Source organism: Notechis scutatus, chromosome 6, assembly GCF_049901735.1.
Source record: "Notechis scutatus isolate UNSWTSFEM ecotype Mainland chromosome 6, rNotScu1.2, whole genome shotgun sequence".
Taxonomy (NCBI): domain Eukaryota; kingdom Metazoa; phylum Chordata; class Lepidosauria; order Squamata; family Elapidae; genus Notechis; species Notechis scutatus.
In genome coordinates, this window is record NC_142014.1 from 35,267,474 (window position 1) to 35,289,899 (window position 22,426).

Genomic DNA, 22,426 nt, shown 5'->3' on the forward strand with positions numbered 1-22,426 from the left:
GTGGTTGGAAGCACTAGCCACCACCCACCAGTCTTCCCCACCCTGATGTGCACTTAATGATCTGAGCATTTTTAGAATAGAATTTAGAATAGAATTCTTTATTGGCCAAGTGTGGTTGGACACACAAGAAATTTGTCTTGGTGCAAATACTCTCAGTATACATAAAAGATACGTTCGTCAAGAGTCAAGAATCATAAGGTTCAACACTTAATGATAGTCATAAGGTACAGTAAGCAATCAAATTATACTATAAAACTGTCAATATAAATCGTAATGATACAAGTGACAAAGTTACAGTCATATAGTCACAAGTGTGAGGGGTTGAGTGATAAGGAGTGATGAGAAGATAAACAGTAATAGTAGTGCAGACTTTGTAAATAGTTGAACAGTGTTGAGGGAATTATTTGTTTAGCAGAGTGATGGCTTTCGGGGGAAAAACTGTTCTTGTGTCTAGTTGTTCTGGTGTGCAGTGCTCTATAGTGTCGTTTTGAGGGAAGGAGTTGAAACAGTTTATGTCCGGGATGTGAGGGGTCTGTAAATATTTTCTTTTGACGTAAATATCTTTTTGACTCGTGCAGTATACAGGTCCTCAATTGAACGCAGGTTGGTAGTAATTGATTAGCAAGTGCATTGGGTAAAATAGGGAGGGATCATGTTAATTGAATATGTTCCCATTAATGAATTTATCGGGTTACAAATGTTAATTAGCAGGCTTATATTCATAAATCGATGACTGCCTGTACTGATTAAAATTTATCTGTCTAAACTAAAAAAAGTTTATCTGGCTTCTAATGTTTCAGTCTATTCTTTAAGTATATTTTTAGCTTTCTTGAGGACAGACAAGCATTGAAGCAAACATTTTTTATCATTTAACATTTTTATTGAGTTATAAAATAAGATACAAAATACAAAAGTAAATAGGAAAGCAGTGGGGAGGAAGAGGGGGAAGAGAAGTGAGGAAGGATTAGAAAAAAAGAAAAAGAAGCATTGATTTCGGACTCTCTGTTGCAGTAAAACAAGGCATTAACATCAAATCACAACTTTTTGTTTTTTCATAATAATATAAATTAGCCATTTCTATAAAGATTTATCAGTCTAATTGGTAAAACCCAAAATCAAAGTTTCATTCTTTTCCACTTCAAGCACAAAATTCAGAAGCAGTCTCCATGTGGAAACAAAAGTACTTATATTCTTTTCTTTAATCAAAATAGTCAATTTTGCCACTTCAGCCAACTCTATCAACTTCTGCAACCATTCGTCCATGGTAGGAATTGAGGTGTCCTTCCATTTAGTAATAAAATTCCAAATTTCTTCTCCATTTTTTTTTTTTACTTTATTACATGTCCAACATAGATGATAAAAAGTCCTTTCACTTTTATACTTTGAACATTCATTTGATATACCTTTATACATCTTAAATAACTTATCTAGTGTTAAATATCAGTGATACATCATCTTATAGAAATTTTCTTTTAGATTATAATTTAATGTAAATTTTAAACCCTTCATCCACATATTTTCCCATTGTTCAAACATCACATTATATCCAAATTTCCTTGTCCATTGAATCATGCAATGTTTTTACATGTTCACTTTCCAAATTCAATTTCAATAACATTTTATAAATCTTAGCAAAAATTATGTTCATCATTTCCACAGAATAAAGTTTCCAATTCATTTTTAACAAAGTCAAATCCATAGCACTTTTTATCCAGTTTAAATCTTTCAGTTGTTGATAAGTAAGCATAACCTTCTGGTTCAAGTTCTTCCCTTGGCTTTAATATTGGGTCACCAGAGTTGAAAGATAAAATTTTACCATACATCAACCCGTTTGTCTTTGACACCATTTCTTTTCTAAAGAAAGCTTCCTGGGCTGACACCCAAAGAGGCAACTTCGTAGAGAGTCTTGTTTTATATTTATTCCAAACTCTTAGTATGGCACATCTAACAAAATGATTATTAAAAACATTAACTTTATTTTTACCGTAAGTAGCTGTGCCCTCCAAACTTTAATTCATGGCCCTCTAATTCAAGTAACCTCTTATTCTGGAGGCTCATCCATTCTTTTGACTAGGCCAGACAGCATTCATTACATAATTTTTTATCAACATAAATTATAATATGCAAAATCGCATCCTAATTAACCAAATGAGGCAACACTGAATTAATAAAATAACCTATGAAATTAGCACAATTTTACTAATTTACTAAATTTTACTAAAATGTTATTTTAATTTACTTTAAAATAAATGCCACTACAATGATAACATTCCTTATCTTTTTCCTTTGTTGTGCTTTAGAAATATATTATGTACTGTTTCATAGTGCAGAATACATGATCTGCCAGCTGCTTTCTTACAAGGAATGATGAGCTATTGGATAGGGAATTGCCCTATTTCCATGAAAGATATCTGCAATCTTCATCACTTAGAATCACTTCTATCTTTTTAACTAAAGTGCATCCCAGCTACTTTTACCTTGTTGATAATGTATTCTTCTAGCCATTTAGTGATTGTTCAAAGTTACAACGGCACTGAAAAAAAGTGATTTATGACTGGTTTTCACACTTAAGGCTGCTTTTCACACTTAACTCATGATCACTTGGCAACCGACATGTATTTATGACAGTTGCAGTGTCCCAAGGTCATGTGATCACCTTTTGCACACTCTGATAAGCAAAATAAGTGGGGAAGCCAGATTCACTTAATACCTGTGTTACTAACTTATTCAGTGATTCATTTAACAACTGTGGCAAGAAAGCTTGTAAATAGGGGAAAATTTACTTAACTGTCTTGCTGAGTAACAAATTTTGGTTCAATCAAAGACCACTTGTACAATAAAAATACATTATACAATGTAATACTTATTTTCTATGTAACCTTTTAGGGGATTACAGGTACTGCTTACACCTGTCCTTGCAAATATTCTTGAAGCAGATCAAGAAAAATGTTGGGGATTTGATCAGTTTTTTGCAGAGACAAGTGACATACTGCATCGGATAATTGTTCATGTTTTCTCTCTTCAACAAATGACTGCACACAAAATTTATATTCACAATCATAATAAGTAAGTATTTCTATAATTTTATTTTCATAAGTCAACAGCTAGATCTATTTATCTGTTTGCCTTTAAATAGGTTTTCCCCTTTTTCCCTTCTTACCTCTGGCTATTTTAAGGCATTGGGAGTTCTTTCTCACATATGTTTTTCTTCTTCTTTTAACAGTGCTACCATATTTAATGAACTTGTCTACAAACAGACAAAAATATCTTCACACAATCAAGAACTGATATATGAAGGACGGCGTTTAGTACTAGAACCTAGCAGACTGGCACAAGCTTTCCCTAAAACCACAGAGGAAAATCCTATAATTGTAATAAGCAGAGAAGCTGTAAACGTCATAGGATTACTCTATGAAGAAAGTATGATGGAATCATTTTTTTTATTAAAACTTAAGCATTAAAATATTTTTAGTTATATTAAATTTCTAACTTTTAAAAGCTATACTGTTATTATATGACAGTAGCAATTATTATTTTTAAAAATAATAATAAGACATTTTTGTTACTGTGTTGTATCCCTCAAAATTATTGCCCCAATGTATTCTGAATAGCCAGATTCAGTCCTATCTAACTTTTATTGAGATAAGTCAGGATCCACTAAGTGTTTCCATCTGATGTTGGCAAATTTTTAATTCAGTTTTATTTGGAATGTATCCTGACTCAAAATTCTATTTTACTTAAAGGATTATATATATAATCAAAAATTATACATTTTTCGTTGGAAATTAATTACTGAAAGCAATTAAAAGAGTTTTTTCATTTCATTTAAGAAATTGTTTTATCCTGAATTGGTACAATGTTCCATCTTCATACATTTCAAAAAGGATTTATAATATTTATTTTGCTTTTTCAAAGAATTTTCAAAATAAAAAAAATAAACAGTTCTGAAAATGCAGCAAAATACTATAGTAAGAAAGCAGAAATTACATAAAATAAGCAAAAGGGGCATTATTTGTGATCAAAATGGCAAAAGGGTAAGTGCTGTCTTGTGATCCAAGTGCCATTCCTTAATATCTCAATTATTTGTTGCACATATATACAAAAGGGATGCGACATGCTTTGTGACACTGTACCTGGCATCTTACAAATATTGACAGATACAATAACCCTGTGGCAACACCCTGCCACACACTCAATTTGAAATTTAACAGAATGTAAATTAACTTTACAAATAATGTAGAAATAGTAACAACATTAATAATGACATTTCTATTGGCAAAGAAATGGATACTAGTGGAAAAGGCTTTTTCACCATATGGTTTTCTTTAACAAATTGCATAGTTATAAGAGGATTAGTTAGAAAAATATATTCTATTTACAATGAATTTGTTCTTTCCCAAAATCACTGTGGTAATTTTTATAATAGTTGCCATTTTCTCAGATCTCAAGGATATGTTCTGGGTTTTTTCTTTTTTTAAATTCTGACTTTGTCTAATTTTTAATTTTCTTTTTAAACCTTCTGTTCTATTGCAGTTTTGCTTCCTAAGGTTCATCAACGTTATGACTTAGATAGTGACGTAAGTATGGCAAAAGTGAGTATCTCAGTTAATTATAATTACATGTGTATAAGAATGAATAGTTCAAAGCCAGTGTGATGTTACGGTGCTGGGCTAGGAATGGGAAGATCCAGGTTCTAGTTCTCCCTTAGGCATGAAACCCAGTTGGGTCACTGGGAGCAAGCATTCCTTCTCAGCCCTTACCAGTGTGAGAAACTAAAGTGCCTGCTGAATCATGCTTTTAAAAGCTTCAATCTTAAGAACTAGGTGAGTGCAGTGCAATGCAATTCTGACAACAATCAACCAATGGAACTGCCTTTGGAAGTTGTGGGAGCTTCATTGCTGGAGGCTTTCAAGAAGAGATTGGGCTGCCATTTGTCAGAAATGGTGTAGGGTCTCCTGGTTGGTGGGGGGGTTTGAACTAGATGACCTACAAGGTCCCTTCCAACTCTGTTAAATTATATCTAAAGCAAGCAGATAATATTAGGTAGATAGAATTGCATAAGTAGTAATTTTAATGGTGTTGGTTTTAGCAACGATATAATAAGAATTGCTTGTTTTATACCTTGATCTGAACTTCTTTGATGTATCATCGCTCATCTTAATAATATAATACGCAATCTTCAAGTTATGACTACTTTTTGTTTTTTTCCAGAGCTTGTATTACAACTTTCTAACCTAATACAGAAACTTAATTGATCTTTATTTTTGCTTGGTATTTGGTTTAGTGGATTATATTCCCATTTACCTCACGATATGATTTCATCTAAATATCAAATTTCTGTTAATAAAATTACCATAGCAATTTATTCACTAATGCATTTTATTTGTTCCTTATAGGCAGTAACAGGGGTTGTATGTTATGCCTGTAGAATTGCCCGAGCCTTACTGCTTTATCAAGAGCTCATGCGAAAAGGAATCAGATGGCTAATGTGAGTGATGCTATTGATCAGCTTTCTCATTGTCATTCCTGCAGGTAAAAGCTCTGACTCTGGATAATTAAGTAAGAGTTGGAGGTATGGGAAGAGTGGCTAATAAATTCAAATAAATAAATTCAAATAAATGAATAAATATTAAATGTGTATTTTTCCATGACTGTGTGAAACCCTGGTGAAGCCAGTAGCCCATTTCAAAATGCTTATTTTAATTGTTAAAGACTGTATGATGTAGTACTCATGTACTTGCAAGATGATCTTTCTGCCTCAAAATCAGCATGCTCTGACATTCATTCGTCCTCAAAAGGCTGCTTTGTATCCCTACCCAACCAGAGTATAAGGGAATGGGGGCCCAAATTACTTTTTGAAACAAGGAGAGCCTTCACTTTGCATGCATTTTGCAAAGCTGTGAAAACTCTGTTCTAATATTCTATAGGGTTTGACAGTGTTTCTGTCAACCCTGTCTAACGGTTCTAGTTGTATTTGATTATAATTTATGATTATGTAGAGCCATGGTGGCACAGTGATTAGAATGCAGTACTGCAGACTACTTCTGCTGACTGTCAGCAATTTGGCAGTTCGATTCTTACTGGCTCAAGGATGACTCAGCCTTCCATCCTTCCGAGGTCGGTAAAATGAGGACCCATATTATTCTGACTCTGTAAATTGCTTAGAGAACGCAGTAAAGCACTGTGAAACAATATATAAGTCTAAGTGCTATTGCTATTATATAATCAGCTGAGTCATGAACACTTTGGAAGACATAGAAATATTGTAATAAAGAACTGTAAGCACTATTCATCCAGTTGTAAGCAATCATATGCAGTAATTGGATGATACTACTTCATGCAAATTAGGTGGTATTTGTATTGAGTTAAATTTTCCTGATGAGAGGAAGCAAACATATCAAGTACCTGCTAATAATATCAGATTTCATTGTTTATAAAGCCTAGGTGTTAAACATTCAACTCTTCAGCATATTTCTTTCAACTCATTGTTAAGTTCTAGGTTCAAAGCAATATGCATCCTTTTTTCTATTCCTAATGAGAAAGATGAAGATAAATAAAATTGTTCAATCAGGAGGTTTCTTCTCGAGGCATCTGTAGGGATTTTAAATGACAGTTTCCCAAGAATTAGTTTTTCTTTAGCTTCCTGCAGAATTGAAGAAGGGGCTTCTTTGATAGTTTCTATGCACGTGCATAAAGGAAGGAATCTGGAACTTCGGCTCCATTCACTGCGGACATACAGCCTCAAATATCCCCATTCATAACTGATGTAGACTTAAAAATTAAAAAAATCTTTATCTCACAATATAAACTATTAAAATAGTTGAGATAGTGTGGATGCAGAATAATGATTACTGCACAATATTTAATATTTTCAGTTTTAATGCTCTTAATTACATCAATAGTTCTGGAGTTTATTAATTACTTTAGTATATTAAAATTAGGCAAGTAAATGTTAGAGTTTGCAGCATAAATTCAAGTCCAGAAAACACACACAGATGACTAATTCAGCAGGAGTCATTAAACTTCCTTTTATATGAAATAAGTAAATGTACAATACCAATAGTTTCTTCCAACTGGAAAGGTTACAAGCAAACACAAACAGAAGCAGACATATTACAGCTCCTGTTCAGAGCAGAACTCAGTTTCAGCAAGCGAGCAAGTTAGTTTCTCTTTCACTTTAGAGCTGAGCACAGAACAGAGATAAACCACGCACAGATTCTCTCTTTAAGTTTCAGCCCCCAATTCAGCTCTCTTTGGCTGACCTTGTTACTAAGCTCTATTCCAGTTCAGGAATATACTCTTGACAAAAAATAAATATATTTCGCATTTCTTTTTGGGGCATGCCAAAAAAGCTGAATGAATGTTTGTTCTGGTAAATTATTGTATTTGAAGATAAGAAAAGAATATAATGAGGAATATAATGGCCTGAACTGTCAATGTTAATAGGCTGCAGTGTTCACAATTCACAGTCCCCTTACTGCATGTCATAAAGACTTGAGACAGGTGTACAGCGGTCTGCAAAAATCCAAATATGTGTCATGTATGAAAAGTAATAGACTCTTGAGCCTGGGATTGTTTCAACAAATTCAACAACTAAAACTAAAAAGAAATTTGAACTGAATATTCAAAAGAATGTCCTGATATTAAGAGTGGTTAAGTAGTAAAACTTAAGAGTAGTTAATAAAATACTACAATGGAGATATTATACAGCAACCAGACTTCCCTTTAGCTCCAATCTCACTGAGCAAGAGATTATACTCAATGACCCAGGTCACTTCGTGTTTGTTGTATTCCTTATTTCCTCCTCCTCTGGAGACTGGTGGTAGGCATTTTAAGTTTTCCATAAGACCAAAAAAAACCGTTCATGATGCTTTCATCTCTGTCTATTGCTTCAATTGCTATTTTCTAGTGAACTCATCAAAGAAGAATACAATGAAACATTTCACAAAAAGACAGAGGTTGTTATCAAGCTGGAATGTTGCAATAGAAATACAGAAAAAGCTATGAAAATGTGAGTATTTTAGAGAAATCATCATTACAGTTGTCTGCTTTTTAAATCAAGATAAACAAAGTGCTACTCTTCACCACACAAATGCAATACTGGCTGACTGATTATAAAATCAGTGTAATATCCCAGAATTGTATAGTTGGAAGGGTCCAATGCCATCCAGCCAAATGAAAAAATCCAAACTAAATCATTTTCAAAAGATGTTGGTCCAGCCTTAGCTCAAATACAAACACATCTAATGGAAAGCCTGCCAACTGTTTGGATAATCGGTTCCATTGTCAAATTGTTATTCCACTATTGTTGACGCATTTTTCCCCTGAATGTTCTGCATTCAGTGAAATTCTGCATCCTTTAGTTCCATTATTCCTTATCTTAAACACTTGTTATGCTGGAGAACAGATCTTGACCTGTGTGATATCTTTCCAGATATTTAAAGAACATTATATCTTTCTTTGTTTTTTCAAGTTAAATATGGCAGATCCTTCAGTCTCTCAAGGGACTTAGTTTCTAATTTATTCCTGTTGCCCTCCTCTGGATGATGACTATTCTTGTCATTGTTGTTATTTATTGTGGCAATATTTCACAATTGAAGCAACACACCATGTTGTCCTAAACTGGTCGTGGCTAAAGGAAGCCTGATGGACTCTGTGTAGGAGATGATCAAGCTGAGCTCGACACATCATCAGTCATGAGTCCCTTCATGCCCACAAGAGATCTAAGTCCAGCCCACCCTCCAATTCCCGTGACTTTTATCTACTGCCAATTTGCTTGGACCTTTAGTAGTTCAGAGTCTTGTAGAGAGTTTAAGCTTGCAATAAATTTGTATAATCATTTGAACTGCCTGGATATCCTAATTTCCCTGATATTTCATAGTTTGTCCACAAATAATTTTAAGAAGAAAGATATATGAACATACATGTGAACCTCCAGACATCTCCCCAATATCTGTACAAGTTTTACTACTTATCTGTACATACATACAGCAGTGGGTTAGCATGGTGGTTGTTCGCTACTATAGTGTTTGTTGCATGGTAAATCTGTTTTGATATCATTTCTAATGCAATCAAAGCAATTATTTTGAGTTCCATTTTGACACAATACTTTTTGTTTGGTTTTGTATTACTTTTATTACATAATATTTACATAATTGCCCTGCTCATGTTTACTCAATTTGAAATCAGAATATTTGGAAGACCCAAGCTTGCTGATATAATCTATGGAAAAGCTTTGAAACTAAACAGCATCAGTGGAACATGATCATAACATGGAATTCAGTGATTTGTTTTTTATTTATTTGTGTTTTGGAAGCTTTGTGAACCAAGAAAACCTGAGCCGGAGAAGAGCAAAATAGATCATATGGCAGGTTATTTCAATAACACAATGATCAATCTGCTAGCATAAAATATTGAACTAATATTCAGGAAAACTGCTGCATATGTCAACTGGAATTTCTCCACGTGTTTTTTTTAATTGCCTAATTAAAGCCATGTATTTGAGCAAGACTTTTTAAATAATACTAGTAAGTTTGTTTGTATACACACACATAGACACACACAAATAAATTTCCAATTGGATCCAAAATAACATTCAAGAATGTTACATTTTAAAATGTGATATTATAAACAAAGTTATAAACCAATGTTCATTTATTTTGTGTTTGTCTTTTCTGTGAACAGATACCAAAATCTAGCAGCAACAGAAGTGGATGACATTTCAGACATACATTCAAAACTGTTACTGGTAAAACTTGATATTACAATATTCTAGCATGCAATAAAGTTGCTTTCAAATTATAGGAGTAGTGAAATTTACTTGCAAGTTTTTAAAAAATTTCTAATAAGTAAAATAAGTTTACATACATTTGTATCTTTCTTGCTAAAAGCAGTAATAATGTTTTGTTTATAGCACATGCAAATTTCAAATGTATAATTTGCCATGTACGAAATCCCATCCGTACAGGTAGATTGTAATTTTATAAATAAAATTTTAAAAATGTGAAATAGCTTTTGATTTCAAATGAATTCTTATTATATCTATAAATATTGAATCAGTAAAATCTATTAAACTATTACTGGTATGTAGTATCATTCAGTTAGCATTATTTAGTGTTGCTAGTATTATATTTATGTGTGTGTGTGTGTGTGTGTGTGATATCAGTTTTTTGAAATTATTTTTTAGGCTTATAACTTATTGCATACTTACAATATCTGCAACTATATTGACTCTCAAAGCACATACAGATTGCCCTACATGTATTTGTATTGACCAAACATAAATGTACATATTTACAACACATAGTAGACACATATGCTTTGATACCATCGAATTTTTTTTCCAGTGAAATTATTTTGGAAATATTTTTAGTTCTAGAATAAGTTTAGTTTTTACAAGATACAGTTGTGCTGCTGACCTCTGGCAATAGTCCTATTTTCTGCTTTTTCTAATACCTGGGATGTTTTGGTGTAAATGTTGCAAATTACAGTTTTTATTAAGTTATAAACGATCCATATTTTTATATATATTTTGTTAAATTTCTTGTATTTTTGTAGCTTTCCAGTTCTCAAGGAACAATAGAAACCAATCTTCAGGATATCAAAAACAAACTTTGTCCTAGCGGTTTACTATCTGACAGTTGGACCAACCAAGATGGTACACATCCAAAAGATAGAAAGTAAGTAGAATTCACATTTTAATCGGTTATTTAACTTTTAAATCCTGGTATGAATCATTGTTTAAACTTTAGAACATAGTTAGGCTTTCAATTAGAAGCCAAAATGGGGCTTTGGAATGTACAAGGAGACATGTTTGAAGCTTCTTAAAGGACTTGTAGCTTTTCCTGGGATTGCTTAGGTGTCTTGAACAGTTGCTGGATGTTTCTTGGAAAAAACGTTTTGTTTAAATTTCAGAAAGTGCCAATTTCACATCCCAGGAACTTAAAGTCATTTTTTGCCTTTGAATTAAAAGCACTGCACAACAACATTATCTTTATATTTTTTGTTTTCTTCCAGCCCAGAAAGGTTGCAAGTCCTACTGACTTCCATAACAGATATTTATTATCAATTCAAAAAAGACAAAGCAGAAAGAAGTAAGTGGTTTTAAACAATTTTTGTTTTTGTTTTAGCTTCAATTAATTATAAAACATTCTCAAATTCCTGGGTTGACTTGGTGGGGCAAACATTTTGAAAGCAAAGATAATTATATCTCTTGAGTAGAAGTGCAGTTACAATAAAGAACACTATTGAGAATACCATTTTGTCAGGAAAACAAACAAATGGCCATGGAATATATAAACTCAGAGTTTTCAGTTGAAATAGTATACAAGACTAGATTCAAATAATCATATTTGAGGCACATTAAGGGGAGACCCAGTCTTTTGCGAAGTCCATTATGCTGGGAAAAGTAGAAACAAAGAGGAGAATCATCAGCAAAATGAGTGAATTAGATTATAATAGCAGTGAATGTACCATTGAGATCCCTAAAAATCCAAATTGAGGACAGATCATCCTGGAAAAAGTCTCTGTAGACACGAAGAGTTGACCCCAACTTGCAGCCACTTAAAAAATCAGAATATTAATAAGGGGAATTTAATTATGTGAAATAATTTATTGGCCATCCAATCTGATTTAAATGGTTCCTTCTTTAGGACTTCCTTATAACGAAGAACAAATTCACAAATTTGATAAGTAAGTCCATTTATTTTTTAAAGATTTTATATTTTAGTGTTGTACTGTATTTTCTTTGTTTCTTGTCTAATAATATAATTGGAATAAGTTCTGTGAAATTAGGAATGAAGTAACAAATGGCTGCCTTTGCTCTGTGTAATATTCCTTTACTCAACAGCCTTTTGGACAGTGTCCTTATAAACTATAAAACATATAAGCAACATGCATGTCTATTGACATATGCAGAGATTAAAATGAATCCTCTGTATTTTACAGATTTAGGCCTCATAATTAGAGTTTTAGAAAGGGTGATGGGAAAAAATACAAATCAGTCATTGAAGAAAAAGCTGCCTGTTCTGCAACTCTGAAGATTTAGAAGTCTTCATATACATCAAGATTTATTAAACAATAAATTATTAATAAACTTAAACACGATGGTTAAAAATTCTTTAACTGGAAAATAGTAACATTATAAAGCATCCAACCAAACAGGAAAATAATTAAAATGTTCTTTAAATCTTTTTGTTTATTTGCATTTTAGAGCATGCATATCCTTTTTCATGTATTAATTTTTACTTTATGTACAATTGAGAAGGGCACAATCTTATCTGTCTTGAAAGTTACAGTAGTTCACACTAAAGCAATTTATAGCCAACCCATTGTGATGAGTCCATTCAAAATAGAGCAGTGCATTAATTTGAATTATCATGAAAAGAACATACTAAAATATGTTACTTGACCACATTAACCTAATGTATTCATTATATATACATGAAGATGAATTGGTGAATGTTTCCTCTTTTTGAACTTAGCTGCTCTGTGTGTTCTGTGGGTTTTTAAACTCTCAAATAAATTGGGAAAATTAATATCTTAAAGCATTCTGATTCTTATTTCTGGGTATTACAGGCAAAAACTATTCTTGCATGCCACAAAAGCTATGACTCTGTTCAAGGAAGAATGTGTCAACAAATATGAAACCTTCTTAGACAAGGCAGAGGATTGGATGAGGCAAGTTGTTCCTTAAAAAAACATTTAACATTACTGTACTGTATTATAGCAGCACATATTAACAAAAGTTATACAATACTTTCATATAAATTGTATTTCTTTCCAGAAAGATGCTTCTTTTAAGGAAACAGTTACTAGCTCTTAGAAAACTATGCTTTGATATTGAGGAAGAAGTGTCCAAATACCAGGACTATGTAAATGAGGTGATGTTCTTAATTATTCTAAATTAATAATAGCATTTTGCATTATATCTTGAGTTTTTATTGTATGCATTACAGAATTCAGTACTGACTTAGTAAATTTGGCTCAACTTTTATTAACAAGAAATATTAAAGCAAAGAAACATTTAGCAATATTTTAATATGGAAAAATATCCAATCATTACTACACTGCATTTCCATAATGCAATCGGGAAATGAGCAATTTGCTTGGAAACCCCATTAACACGAGTGGGATCAACACTTGTATTAATAGGCTATATAAAACAATAATAATAATCAATGATAAGTATCCAGTGATGATATCAGGGTGGAATTCTTTTGTATCCTTCAAATCCAGTGATTATTAATGGGAACCAAATATTTGTAATATGGTGGTTTAGTCATTTACATGCATTATTATTATGCATTCATTGCAGTTAGATGAAACATTGCCCCATAAGATGTTTGCTGCTTCCAGTGGGATCAAACATACATTTAATCCAGTTTATCCAAGTTCAAACACCTTGGTGGAAATGACTCTTGGGTAAGAATTTTTATTTGAACAAATAGGAAACTTTTATATGCTTTCTTCATAATTATAATTATGCTAAAACTTAAACTGATTGATCTTGCCAGTTTCTATGTCAGAAAAGTCTGTTCTCTAACTTAACTTGTGATCTGTTACCACCTGGCTTATGACCAGTTACCTGAGGCATCAGTTATTTCGGCTCACCCAATCCAGTCTGGCAGGAATGTCTGCTGGTGGGGATTAGGAGGTGTGCCTTTTTTGCCATGGTGCCTGCATTCCGGAACATTCTCCCTTCAGAGATTAAGACAGCCCTGATCCTGTTTCTCTTTCATAAGTCCTGGAAGACCTAGTTACGTTCCTGCCATGGGCCCAAGTATGTTAAGTGCCCTCTTTCCTGGTTGTATTAACATCTATGGTTATAATTTTTTCTCAGTTGCTATATATATATTTATTTTTTTGTATTGAGTTTGTACTTGGTTTTAATTGATTGCTCACCACTCAGAGTCACTCTTGTTTGAGATAGGTGGTAATAGAAATTGAATGAAGAAATAAATTAAACAAATATTATAGTTGCCAGATTAATTTGCACTGCAGAAAGAGAGGTGGGACTGACTTTAGTTATCTGGGAGGAGGGAGGGGCATTGCCTAGCAATTTATAGACAGTTGCATATATTTTCTCCTTTCTCCGCTGTCATCTTGTGGAGAACAAAATTATTAAATAGTTATTAGCATATCCATCCTTATTCAGATGAATAAGGATAAAGGTTCAAATGTTACGGTTTTCAAAAAAAATCACCATTTTACATTGGCAATTTATTTTTTTCATATCTACTTTTCCTAAGACACTTCTACTACAATGTTCAGTGAATAATACCAGAAACATTCCATAATTATTTTAACATGGTTTTATTTATTAATTTATCTGTTTATAGTATGAAGAAACTGAAAGAAGAAATGGAGGGTGTTGTTAAAGAACTAGCTGAAAATAATCATCTTTTAGAAAGGTCAGTTATCCATATTATGCTATAGCATATATCCAGAGAACTCTGAAATCAGATTTCAAGGGAATTATCTGGATGGAATGCAAAACCACAAGGGGAGAGAGTTAGATGAGAAATAAGGCTATTAGAGATATTTGGAGTTTACCCACATGCTTGAATAAATATTTTTTTCCAGTTTTATCAGAATCATTTGAAATAGAGATAATAATCTTGGTAATATATTCATTTTATTGCAGCTATCCTACCTGTCAGTGATAGCTGCAGGTTTTTCCTCTTTCTCCAGATCTGTTTTAATTTGTTGCATCAGTTTATAATAATTATCTTCCTTAATAGTTACACATCTTGCTGTCAAATCCTTAAGTATTTTATTTTCTTAGTAAACTAGATACCTATTCCCTTGATTCATTTCTGCATATCTGTGAGATTTTTAACTAATATGTTAGCTTTCTCTCTATTTATTTTCAATTCTGCCATTTCGCCATATTCCTCTATTTTTTTATTAGTTTAAGCCCTGTTTTTTTGTTGATCTTCCAAAATGAAAACTAAATCATCTGCAAATACATGTAATTTATATTTTTCTTTTTTATTTCCATACCTTTTATCTCTATATCTTGTCTGATATTTCTATTTAATACTTCCAGTGTCAATATCAACAGTAGGGGAGACAAGGGACATTCTTGCCTTGTGCCTTTTTTAATATCAACCTTCTCTGTCATATCTCTATTTACCATCACCTTTGCTGTTTGCTTGTAATATATTGCCTTAATCATATTAATAAATTTCTCCCCAAAATCCATGTCTTTTAACTGTGCTAACGTGAATTGCCAGTTCAAATTGTCAAATGTGTGTCTAGGAAGATCAATGCCATTTGCTTCCCTGGGTGTGCTTCGTAGTACTCCAGCATGTCTAAGATTATTCTCATATTATCTTTAATTTGTCTTTTAGGTAGAAATCCATTTTGGTCTGGATATACAAATTGGTTTAAAAATCTTTTAAGTCTTTCTGCAATTATTGAAGCATATATTTTGTAATCCACATTCAATAAGGTCTATATTTTTTTATCTGTTGTAAATCTGTGTCCTCTTTTGGTATAAGCGTGATGTATGCTTCTGTCCATGAATTTGGTATTTTCGCTTCATTGAACACTTCAAGCATTGATATACTTAGGATATTTTGCAAACCTTTGTAAACTTCTGCTGGTAGACCATCTGGGCCCGGCGTTTTACCATTGTTTTGTTTCTTAATTGCTTCTGTTAGTTCCATCATTGTTATACGTTCATCTAACATGGCTTTTTCGGTTTCAGATATTTGGGGTAATTCTGCTTTTTTTAGGTATTGTTTTATTTTATCTTCTGAAATGGTCTCTTGGTCATATAGTTTTCCATAATAATTTTTAATCACTTTCTTTTTATCACCATTTTGATGGTAAACGTTTCCTCCCTCATCCATTAATTGAAGTTTAAGAAATTGAAGAAAATTTTCTTTCTTTCTCCTTTTCCAGTTTATATGCCAGCTCTCTTTATTTATTTATTTATTTATTTATTTGCATTTTCCAAAAAAAATGTTTGGTATTTTTAATTTGTTGTGCTAATTATTCTATATTATATTTAACTTGTGTTTTATTAATTCCATTTGGTTTTTTAAGTTCTTTTTTGTGGTTCTTTTTGTAATTCTGTTTCTAGTCTCTTATATTCCTCTTCTGATGTCTTTTGGTTTTGTTTCTTCTTATTTTTCTTTCCCATTTAAGTTATGACTAAATTTCTAATATATGCCTTGGCTGTATCCCATACATTTTGTAATGAGAGGTCTCTTCTTTTCTATTCTCTTTAAAGAAAAAGTCTAATTGTTTTCCCATGATTTGAATACATTCCTTGTCTTTTAATATTGATTCAACATCCACCTTAATTTTCTTTTTTGTCCTTTCCATGTGACTTTTATTAGATTATGATCTGCCCAATTTCTTGTTTCTGTATGCAGTTCTCGTACATTAGATTTCACTTCAGCTAACATCCATATCATATCTATTCTTGATGAAGACATGTGCCTATTTGAATAGAATGAGCATTGATTTTTCCTAGAATGTATCTCGTCATATATCTTGGATACCTAATTCTTCCGCCATTTTAAAGAAAGTATTTGGAAGCATTTTCCTCACTGTTTTGTTCACTTTCATGGTTTTACTTGTAAATAGGTTTTGTTGTTCTATCACTCTTGTCTCTCTCTGTTCTTTTGCCTTTGCCCCTTCTCTCATTGATATTTTCTCTAATTCTCTTTCATCTTTTTTTTTTTTGGTATATCTCTCTCTCCTGTGGCTTCCTCTTGTTGTCTATCCTCTTTTTCCTCTTAGTATCATTCCCTCTTGTGATCCAAAATAATGATCATAAAATTGTACTACTTTTTCTATGGAATCTAATCTATGTCTTTGTTCCATCCAAGTACTCCCTCCGGTATCAGCCATCTAAAATTTACTCCATTCTTAATAAACTGATTTGTCAAAAATTGATATTCCTTTCTTATCACTTACTCTTCTGAGGTTCTGTTTTAGAACTACTAATTCTTTCTCTTTGTATTTTATGGTTTCATCCCTCGCTGTTTGTAGTATTTCTGTTTATTGCTTTTTTGGTCTCACTTGTACCTCTCTGGGAAGTCTATTTCTTGTTGCATATCTACTATGAACTCTTTTCTTTGGATATCTCTTAAGACATTTGCCAGCAGCTCTGCCATTATCTCCACCAAATTTTCTCCCTTTTCTTCAATGTTTTGAAAACATAAATAATAATCAGCCTTATCCATCTCCAGTAATATTATTGTTCCCTCCTGATTTTTATCTGCTAAGGTAAGTCTATGATCAACCTCTTCTACTGTTTTCTCTGTTTGTTCAACTTTCTCTTCTACTTTCTGTATGCGTTGTTTATTTTTAGCCATTATTTGTTGAAAATTTTCTATTTTAGCCTCTACTTTTCCTATTCTTTCCTTGAGGTCTTCATGCATGACTTGTAGCAGAGCTTTCATCTCTGCCTGCATCATATTCATTTTTTCTTGTTGCAACATCGTGTCCAATGACCTTTGACCTGCTGGGCTGGATGCTGCTGATGCTGAAGATAGTTTTCTTCATTTTGTGATGCTTTAATTACAATTGCAATTAAATTGTAATCCCAAAGACGTGATTATAATCCACAAAAACAGAGAAATGAAACCATTATTTATAATTCAAAGAGAAAGTGAAAATATAAATTGTAATCCGAGAGTTATTAGACCGTTAGCCCTTCATTCTTCAAAAAGTGTTCTGTTTCTATGGTTAAATTTACAACCCACACAGGCCCAGGGGGTGGGCTTCTACCGGTTCGGCCCGATTCTATAGAACCGGTTACCGTTCCCGGTAGTTCGGAGAACTGGTAAATCAGGCCTCTGACTGTCCCCGCCCCTCTCCACCCGCTACTCCACTCCCTGCCCAAAAAGAGGGAGGAGAAAGTGAATGAGATATATGGATGGATAGATAAATACATGAAGGGAGGGAGAGAGAAAAAAGGAGAGGAAGGAAGAACACAAACCCTGGCTTCAGATGACTCTGAAACAGCACAGCAATCTAGGGCTGGAAGGGATCTCAGAGGTCATCTTCTATCCAACCCCCTGCTCCAGCAGGAGATCCTTATAGAATCATAGAATAGCAGAGTTAGAAGGGTGTGTGTGTGTGGCTGACAAAACTCCAAAAACAGGTCAAGTAGCTCTGGGGAGATCAGTCATAAATTAGAATACTTGATAGGCAATCGGCCATTAAGCAAGGACCACTTGTATTTGGTTTGCCAGTCACATGGCCACCTGGCCACGCCCACCCAGTCTCATGGCCACCAAGCCACACCCATCCGGTCATGTGGCCACCAAGCCACACCCACAAATTAAGCCACAACCACAAATTAAGCCACACCCACAGGACCGGTTGTTACAAAAGTTGAATCCCACCCCTGCATAGGCCCCCACAAATCCCAGAGTTCAACCAGCCAACTGTCTTGTATCTTCAAAGGGAGAGTTCACAGAGCAACAAACAAAAAAGGAGTATTTTACTGTTCGCTTTGTCTGTTTAGCTTCTTCTTGACTTCCAAGACCTACATTATTTTAAAAAGTCTCAGTGTTTCACTCTGTCTCAGCTAGCTTACTGGTATAGATATTATTGAATTTAGCAGCCAACTCTTATCATTATCTTCAGTCTCTTAAGGTTATATTTTCTTTTATTTTCTCACTTGCACCCTTCAACTTCTGCCAGCAGGTGTCATTGTTGCTGTGCTTCTCTCCCTTTTATTTTATATTGTATTATCCAGTCCAGGTTTTCCAAAACAAAGAAAATTCTTTAAGTCCAAATTTTATAATCTCCAAAAGCTTTCCAAATTGATCATATCCTCCTAATTTTAAGGCTTTTTCACTCTCTTAAAAAATTCTCTTTTCTTCTTTCCAGTTTTAAAAATGGCTCTCTGGCTTGCTCGCAGCTTTTCTTGGAAGGTGGAAGAAGAACAAATCCACTTCTTTTTGAGTCCCACTCTCTCCCGGGCTAGTTTCCAGGGGGCTCAATAGCAGTTAGAAGTTAGAAATCTCTCACCTAGATCGTTCACACTGTTCCTCAATCTTTCGTGCTTTCTTCATCGGTCAGCTGTCCCAGCTTTGATCAGGCACACAATAGCTGTCTTTTTCTTCCTGCTGGATTGAGAGTCTTCTCCGAATCGATCCGGAAGTTTGTGAGCTTCCTGAGATCAGCGGAGTGTGCTCTCTTACTTCATCGCCCCTCCAAGGTGATTTAGGTCCATCACAACCTCCTTGCAGTTCGAATTTTGGCACGATCCCACATAGCCCCATGGAATGCGTCATATTGTCGCAGCATCATCCCTATCCTCTCTTTCCAGGTAGTTTTCTTGACGCTAGTTTGTCGCTGTTTTGACACTGCCACCTTCTAGGGTATCTTTTTACTTTACTATAGCCTTGGGATTCTTTGTCTCTCATTCAAGTGGTAATCAAACTTTGCCCTATTTAACCTTCGAGCCAGGGTAGGTGCTTCCATCTACTGTAGTGAGACATCTCATACATATCAGTGCTTTGTAAACTAGAGATACATAAATCAATCACAGTTCAATTTGAATTCAAGATTCAAAAACGGCAAGATTCAAGTCAAACAAACTTTGACTCAACCAAATTTCAAGTATATGCTATAATGGGAAAGTTCTCTGTAGTTCTTTATATTTTTTTATGGAATGGATTTTTTTTTTTTTTGGCAAATATAGCAGAAATATGGAAAGAATAGAGCAGCCTCTGGAATGTCCCATCAAAAAGCTTAGAGACATATTGTGCAAAATCAGTGCAGAATGGGTCAGATTCTAAATAAAAACAGCAACTTTTTTAAAATATAAGCTCTTACTAAAATTCAGAGAATGTGCCATTCTCTTACTAAATGCTTTTCTAGGCTGCCCATTCACTGACAGTGTTAGCCTCTTTAATTATTGTTGCATAAGTTTTATTTTAAAAAAAACATTTGAGATGTATATTATTACTATGGCAAATATAATACACTAACCTTAAAGAAATAGTCTGTGTTTATATACAAGCATATTATCTCAAACCAGTTCAACTTAACAACAAAACAGAGAGGCAAATAGTAGAATGAGAACAGGATGGTTTATTTCTAAAATTGTTGAGAAGTAGGAAGAACATAAAGAGAGGATGAATAGCAAAAGAAGCACAAAGCCAACAAAACTCAGATTTTGTAATGTAAACCAATAGATTGATTGATAAGACAGAATAGAAATAAATTGGGATGGATTGGTGGAAATATGGAATATCACTCAAGGACAATCAAGCTAGACTTTTTTAAAAAACAAACCTTCCTGAATAAATTTTAGCAGTGAGAGCAAACAACAAAGTGGCTATACTGCCTCTCCCCCCTCCCCTGCCAGATGTTCTTCATAGGCAATCTGCTTATGGCAGAATGAGGATTTGTGGGAGTCATCGAACAACTTTTCCCAACATTGTTCACATGTAAACAGAATGTTTAGAATTCTTCAAAGCAAGAAACAGCAGATAATCCATCAAAAGTCTACATCCTTTAAAAGCACATTATTTCTTTCAAAGCTTTGCATCACTTTAGGTATTACTTTGTTTACACTTGCAATTATATCTCTAAGTTAGTCTAAAAGCTAAGTTATGTAATATTTAGCATAGCGTTACCTATTGGTAATAACTGAATTGTGTTTTTTATTTAGGTTTGGTGCTTTGACAATGGATGGTGGCCCGCGAAATGTAGATTGTATGTAGCTATATATTTACCATTATAGCTGTATTGACTTTGCACAGCAAGAACATTTATATGCAAAAAGAATATTATCTTTTTGCATTTCCCTCAGTATTTAACAGAAATATGTAAATATGTATGTACTGTAAATATGTAGATGTTATGTTTTGGTAATGTTAAAAGTAGTTTTAACATTTTCCATAACATCAAGATTTTTCCCTATATAAATATGTGTAGCAGCATATTGTGGTGATTTGAGTACATTGACATAATTTTAAAAGTTCTTATTTCATTTTTGTAAGTGTTACCAGAAAAATTGTGGCCTTTGAACTATCATGTTCTTTAAAAAATGATGAGGGTTTCCTTTAAATCATCTCAATAAAATCTCAATAATGATAATCTAGAATTTCCTGTTTTATTGTGAATATATATTTGTCACCAGTGACAGAAATATTTTTGGATTTTTAAATCATTGTATTTTTTCTAATTGGCACTTAGAGCTATATTCAGCCTTCATTTGCTAAATTACAAGTGAATTGCAAACTTGAAACCTTTTAAAATTATTTTCTTTAAGATAATACTCTATTTCAAATTCAGTGAATCATGGTAATTTTTATTGTTAAAAAGGTTGTATGTGTTTCTAAATATAATTTTAAATCCTAGCCCTAACATTATAACATGCAGATTCATAATAAACACAGCTTTGGTACAGAGAATATATTGATTCTGATCATTCAAACATTCTAATAAAATATTAGAAAATTGTTTCCTTTTTTATTACAGTCATACAGGTAATCCTCAACTTACAACCACAATTGAGCACAGAATTTTAGTTATCAGTCATTGCAGTCATAGGTCTAATGACCAGATTCAATTTTTATGTCTGTATGCTAATTGTTAAATGAGTCACTGTGATCATTAAGTAAGTGGTGCAGTTGTTAAGTGAATTTGGTCATAAGTCCAAATCCAATTTATCCAATGGCCATTTTTTGCCCGAAACAGCAAAAACCATCACAAAGCTTGTTCATGTGACTGCAGGATGCTGCAACTGGTTGTAAATGCTCCTGATCATGTGACTAAGAGTGGTGTAGCAGTTATAACTTCAAGGACAGATTACAAGTAACTGTTTTCAAGTTCATTGTAACTTAACAGTTGTTAAGCAACTGGTCATAAGTCAAGAACTATCTGTATTAAGATTTGATCATCTTAAATAAAACAGAAGTTACAGCAGTTTGCACAAATATGTTTCATGCAGATGTCCCACATACAGAGTTTGATTCAGATATATGGTTATACATGCTTAGAACTAATCCACTGAAAATACTGGGGGTCTTTTAAGTCTTATAGGAGTTGATTCTGAATAGATCTGACTCCAACCCACAAAAATATTCGAAGTTTCACTTCCGGTGATTAATTCTTGCAGGCCAATCAAACCAAGCTAATGACATCCTGTTGACTTCAGTAATAACTTATTTTCCTGTTTGTCAGGTATCCAAGGCTGGTGTATCATTCTGTTCTGAGTCACTCCTAGAACAGACTAGCTAATTTGACACTATTTCAGAATTAGATAGCTTGAAGCTTTATGCACATTATGTTTCTTTCAGTGGAAAGAAATATAAAAAGCAAAACAAAACACCTAATTTCTATATAGACAGGCACTTGGCATTTGAAAGTTAAATAATAATAAAGTGTTTGTTCCTCGTGGTCTCCTGGTTTCTAACCTTATACCTTAACATGTCTGAACATA

The 22,426-nt window shown here is 33.3% G+C and overlaps 1 protein-coding gene across 2 annotated transcripts in view; it reads left to right on the forward strand.

Moving 5' to 3' along the window:
• Nucleotides 1-21,444, forward strand: part of TBK1 (TANK binding kinase 1) — a 40,065-nt gene extending 18,621 nt beyond the window's left edge. The window contains exons 8-21 of one of the 2 annotated variants that reach the window (XM_087967940.1): nucleotides 2,887-3,066; nucleotides 3,224-3,420; nucleotides 4,534-4,592; nucleotides 5,397-5,488; nucleotides 7,910-8,011; nucleotides 9,685-9,748; nucleotides 10,558-10,679; nucleotides 11,017-11,093; nucleotides 11,652-11,691; nucleotides 12,577-12,682; nucleotides 12,789-12,881; nucleotides 13,316-13,422; nucleotides 14,340-14,411; nucleotides 20,651-21,444. In XM_087967940.1, the coding sequence (XP_087824066.1) occupies nucleotides 2,887-3,066; nucleotides 3,224-3,420; nucleotides 4,534-4,592; nucleotides 5,397-5,488; nucleotides 7,910-8,011; nucleotides 9,685-9,748; nucleotides 10,558-10,679; nucleotides 11,017-11,093; nucleotides 11,652-11,691; nucleotides 12,577-12,682; nucleotides 12,789-12,881; nucleotides 13,316-13,422; nucleotides 14,340-14,411; nucleotides 20,651-20,702 (1,363 nt within the window). In that variant the 3' untranslated portion in view covers nucleotides 20,703-21,444. The remainder of the gene's footprint in view (nucleotides 1-2,886; nucleotides 3,067-3,223; nucleotides 3,421-4,533; nucleotides 4,593-5,396; nucleotides 5,489-7,909; nucleotides 8,012-9,684; nucleotides 9,749-10,557; nucleotides 10,680-11,016; nucleotides 11,094-11,651; nucleotides 11,692-12,576; nucleotides 12,683-12,788; nucleotides 12,882-13,315; nucleotides 13,423-14,339; nucleotides 14,412-20,650) is intronic. The other variant, XM_087967941.1, reaches the window with a different exon arrangement.
• Nucleotides 21,445-22,426: the final 982 nt, after the last annotated feature.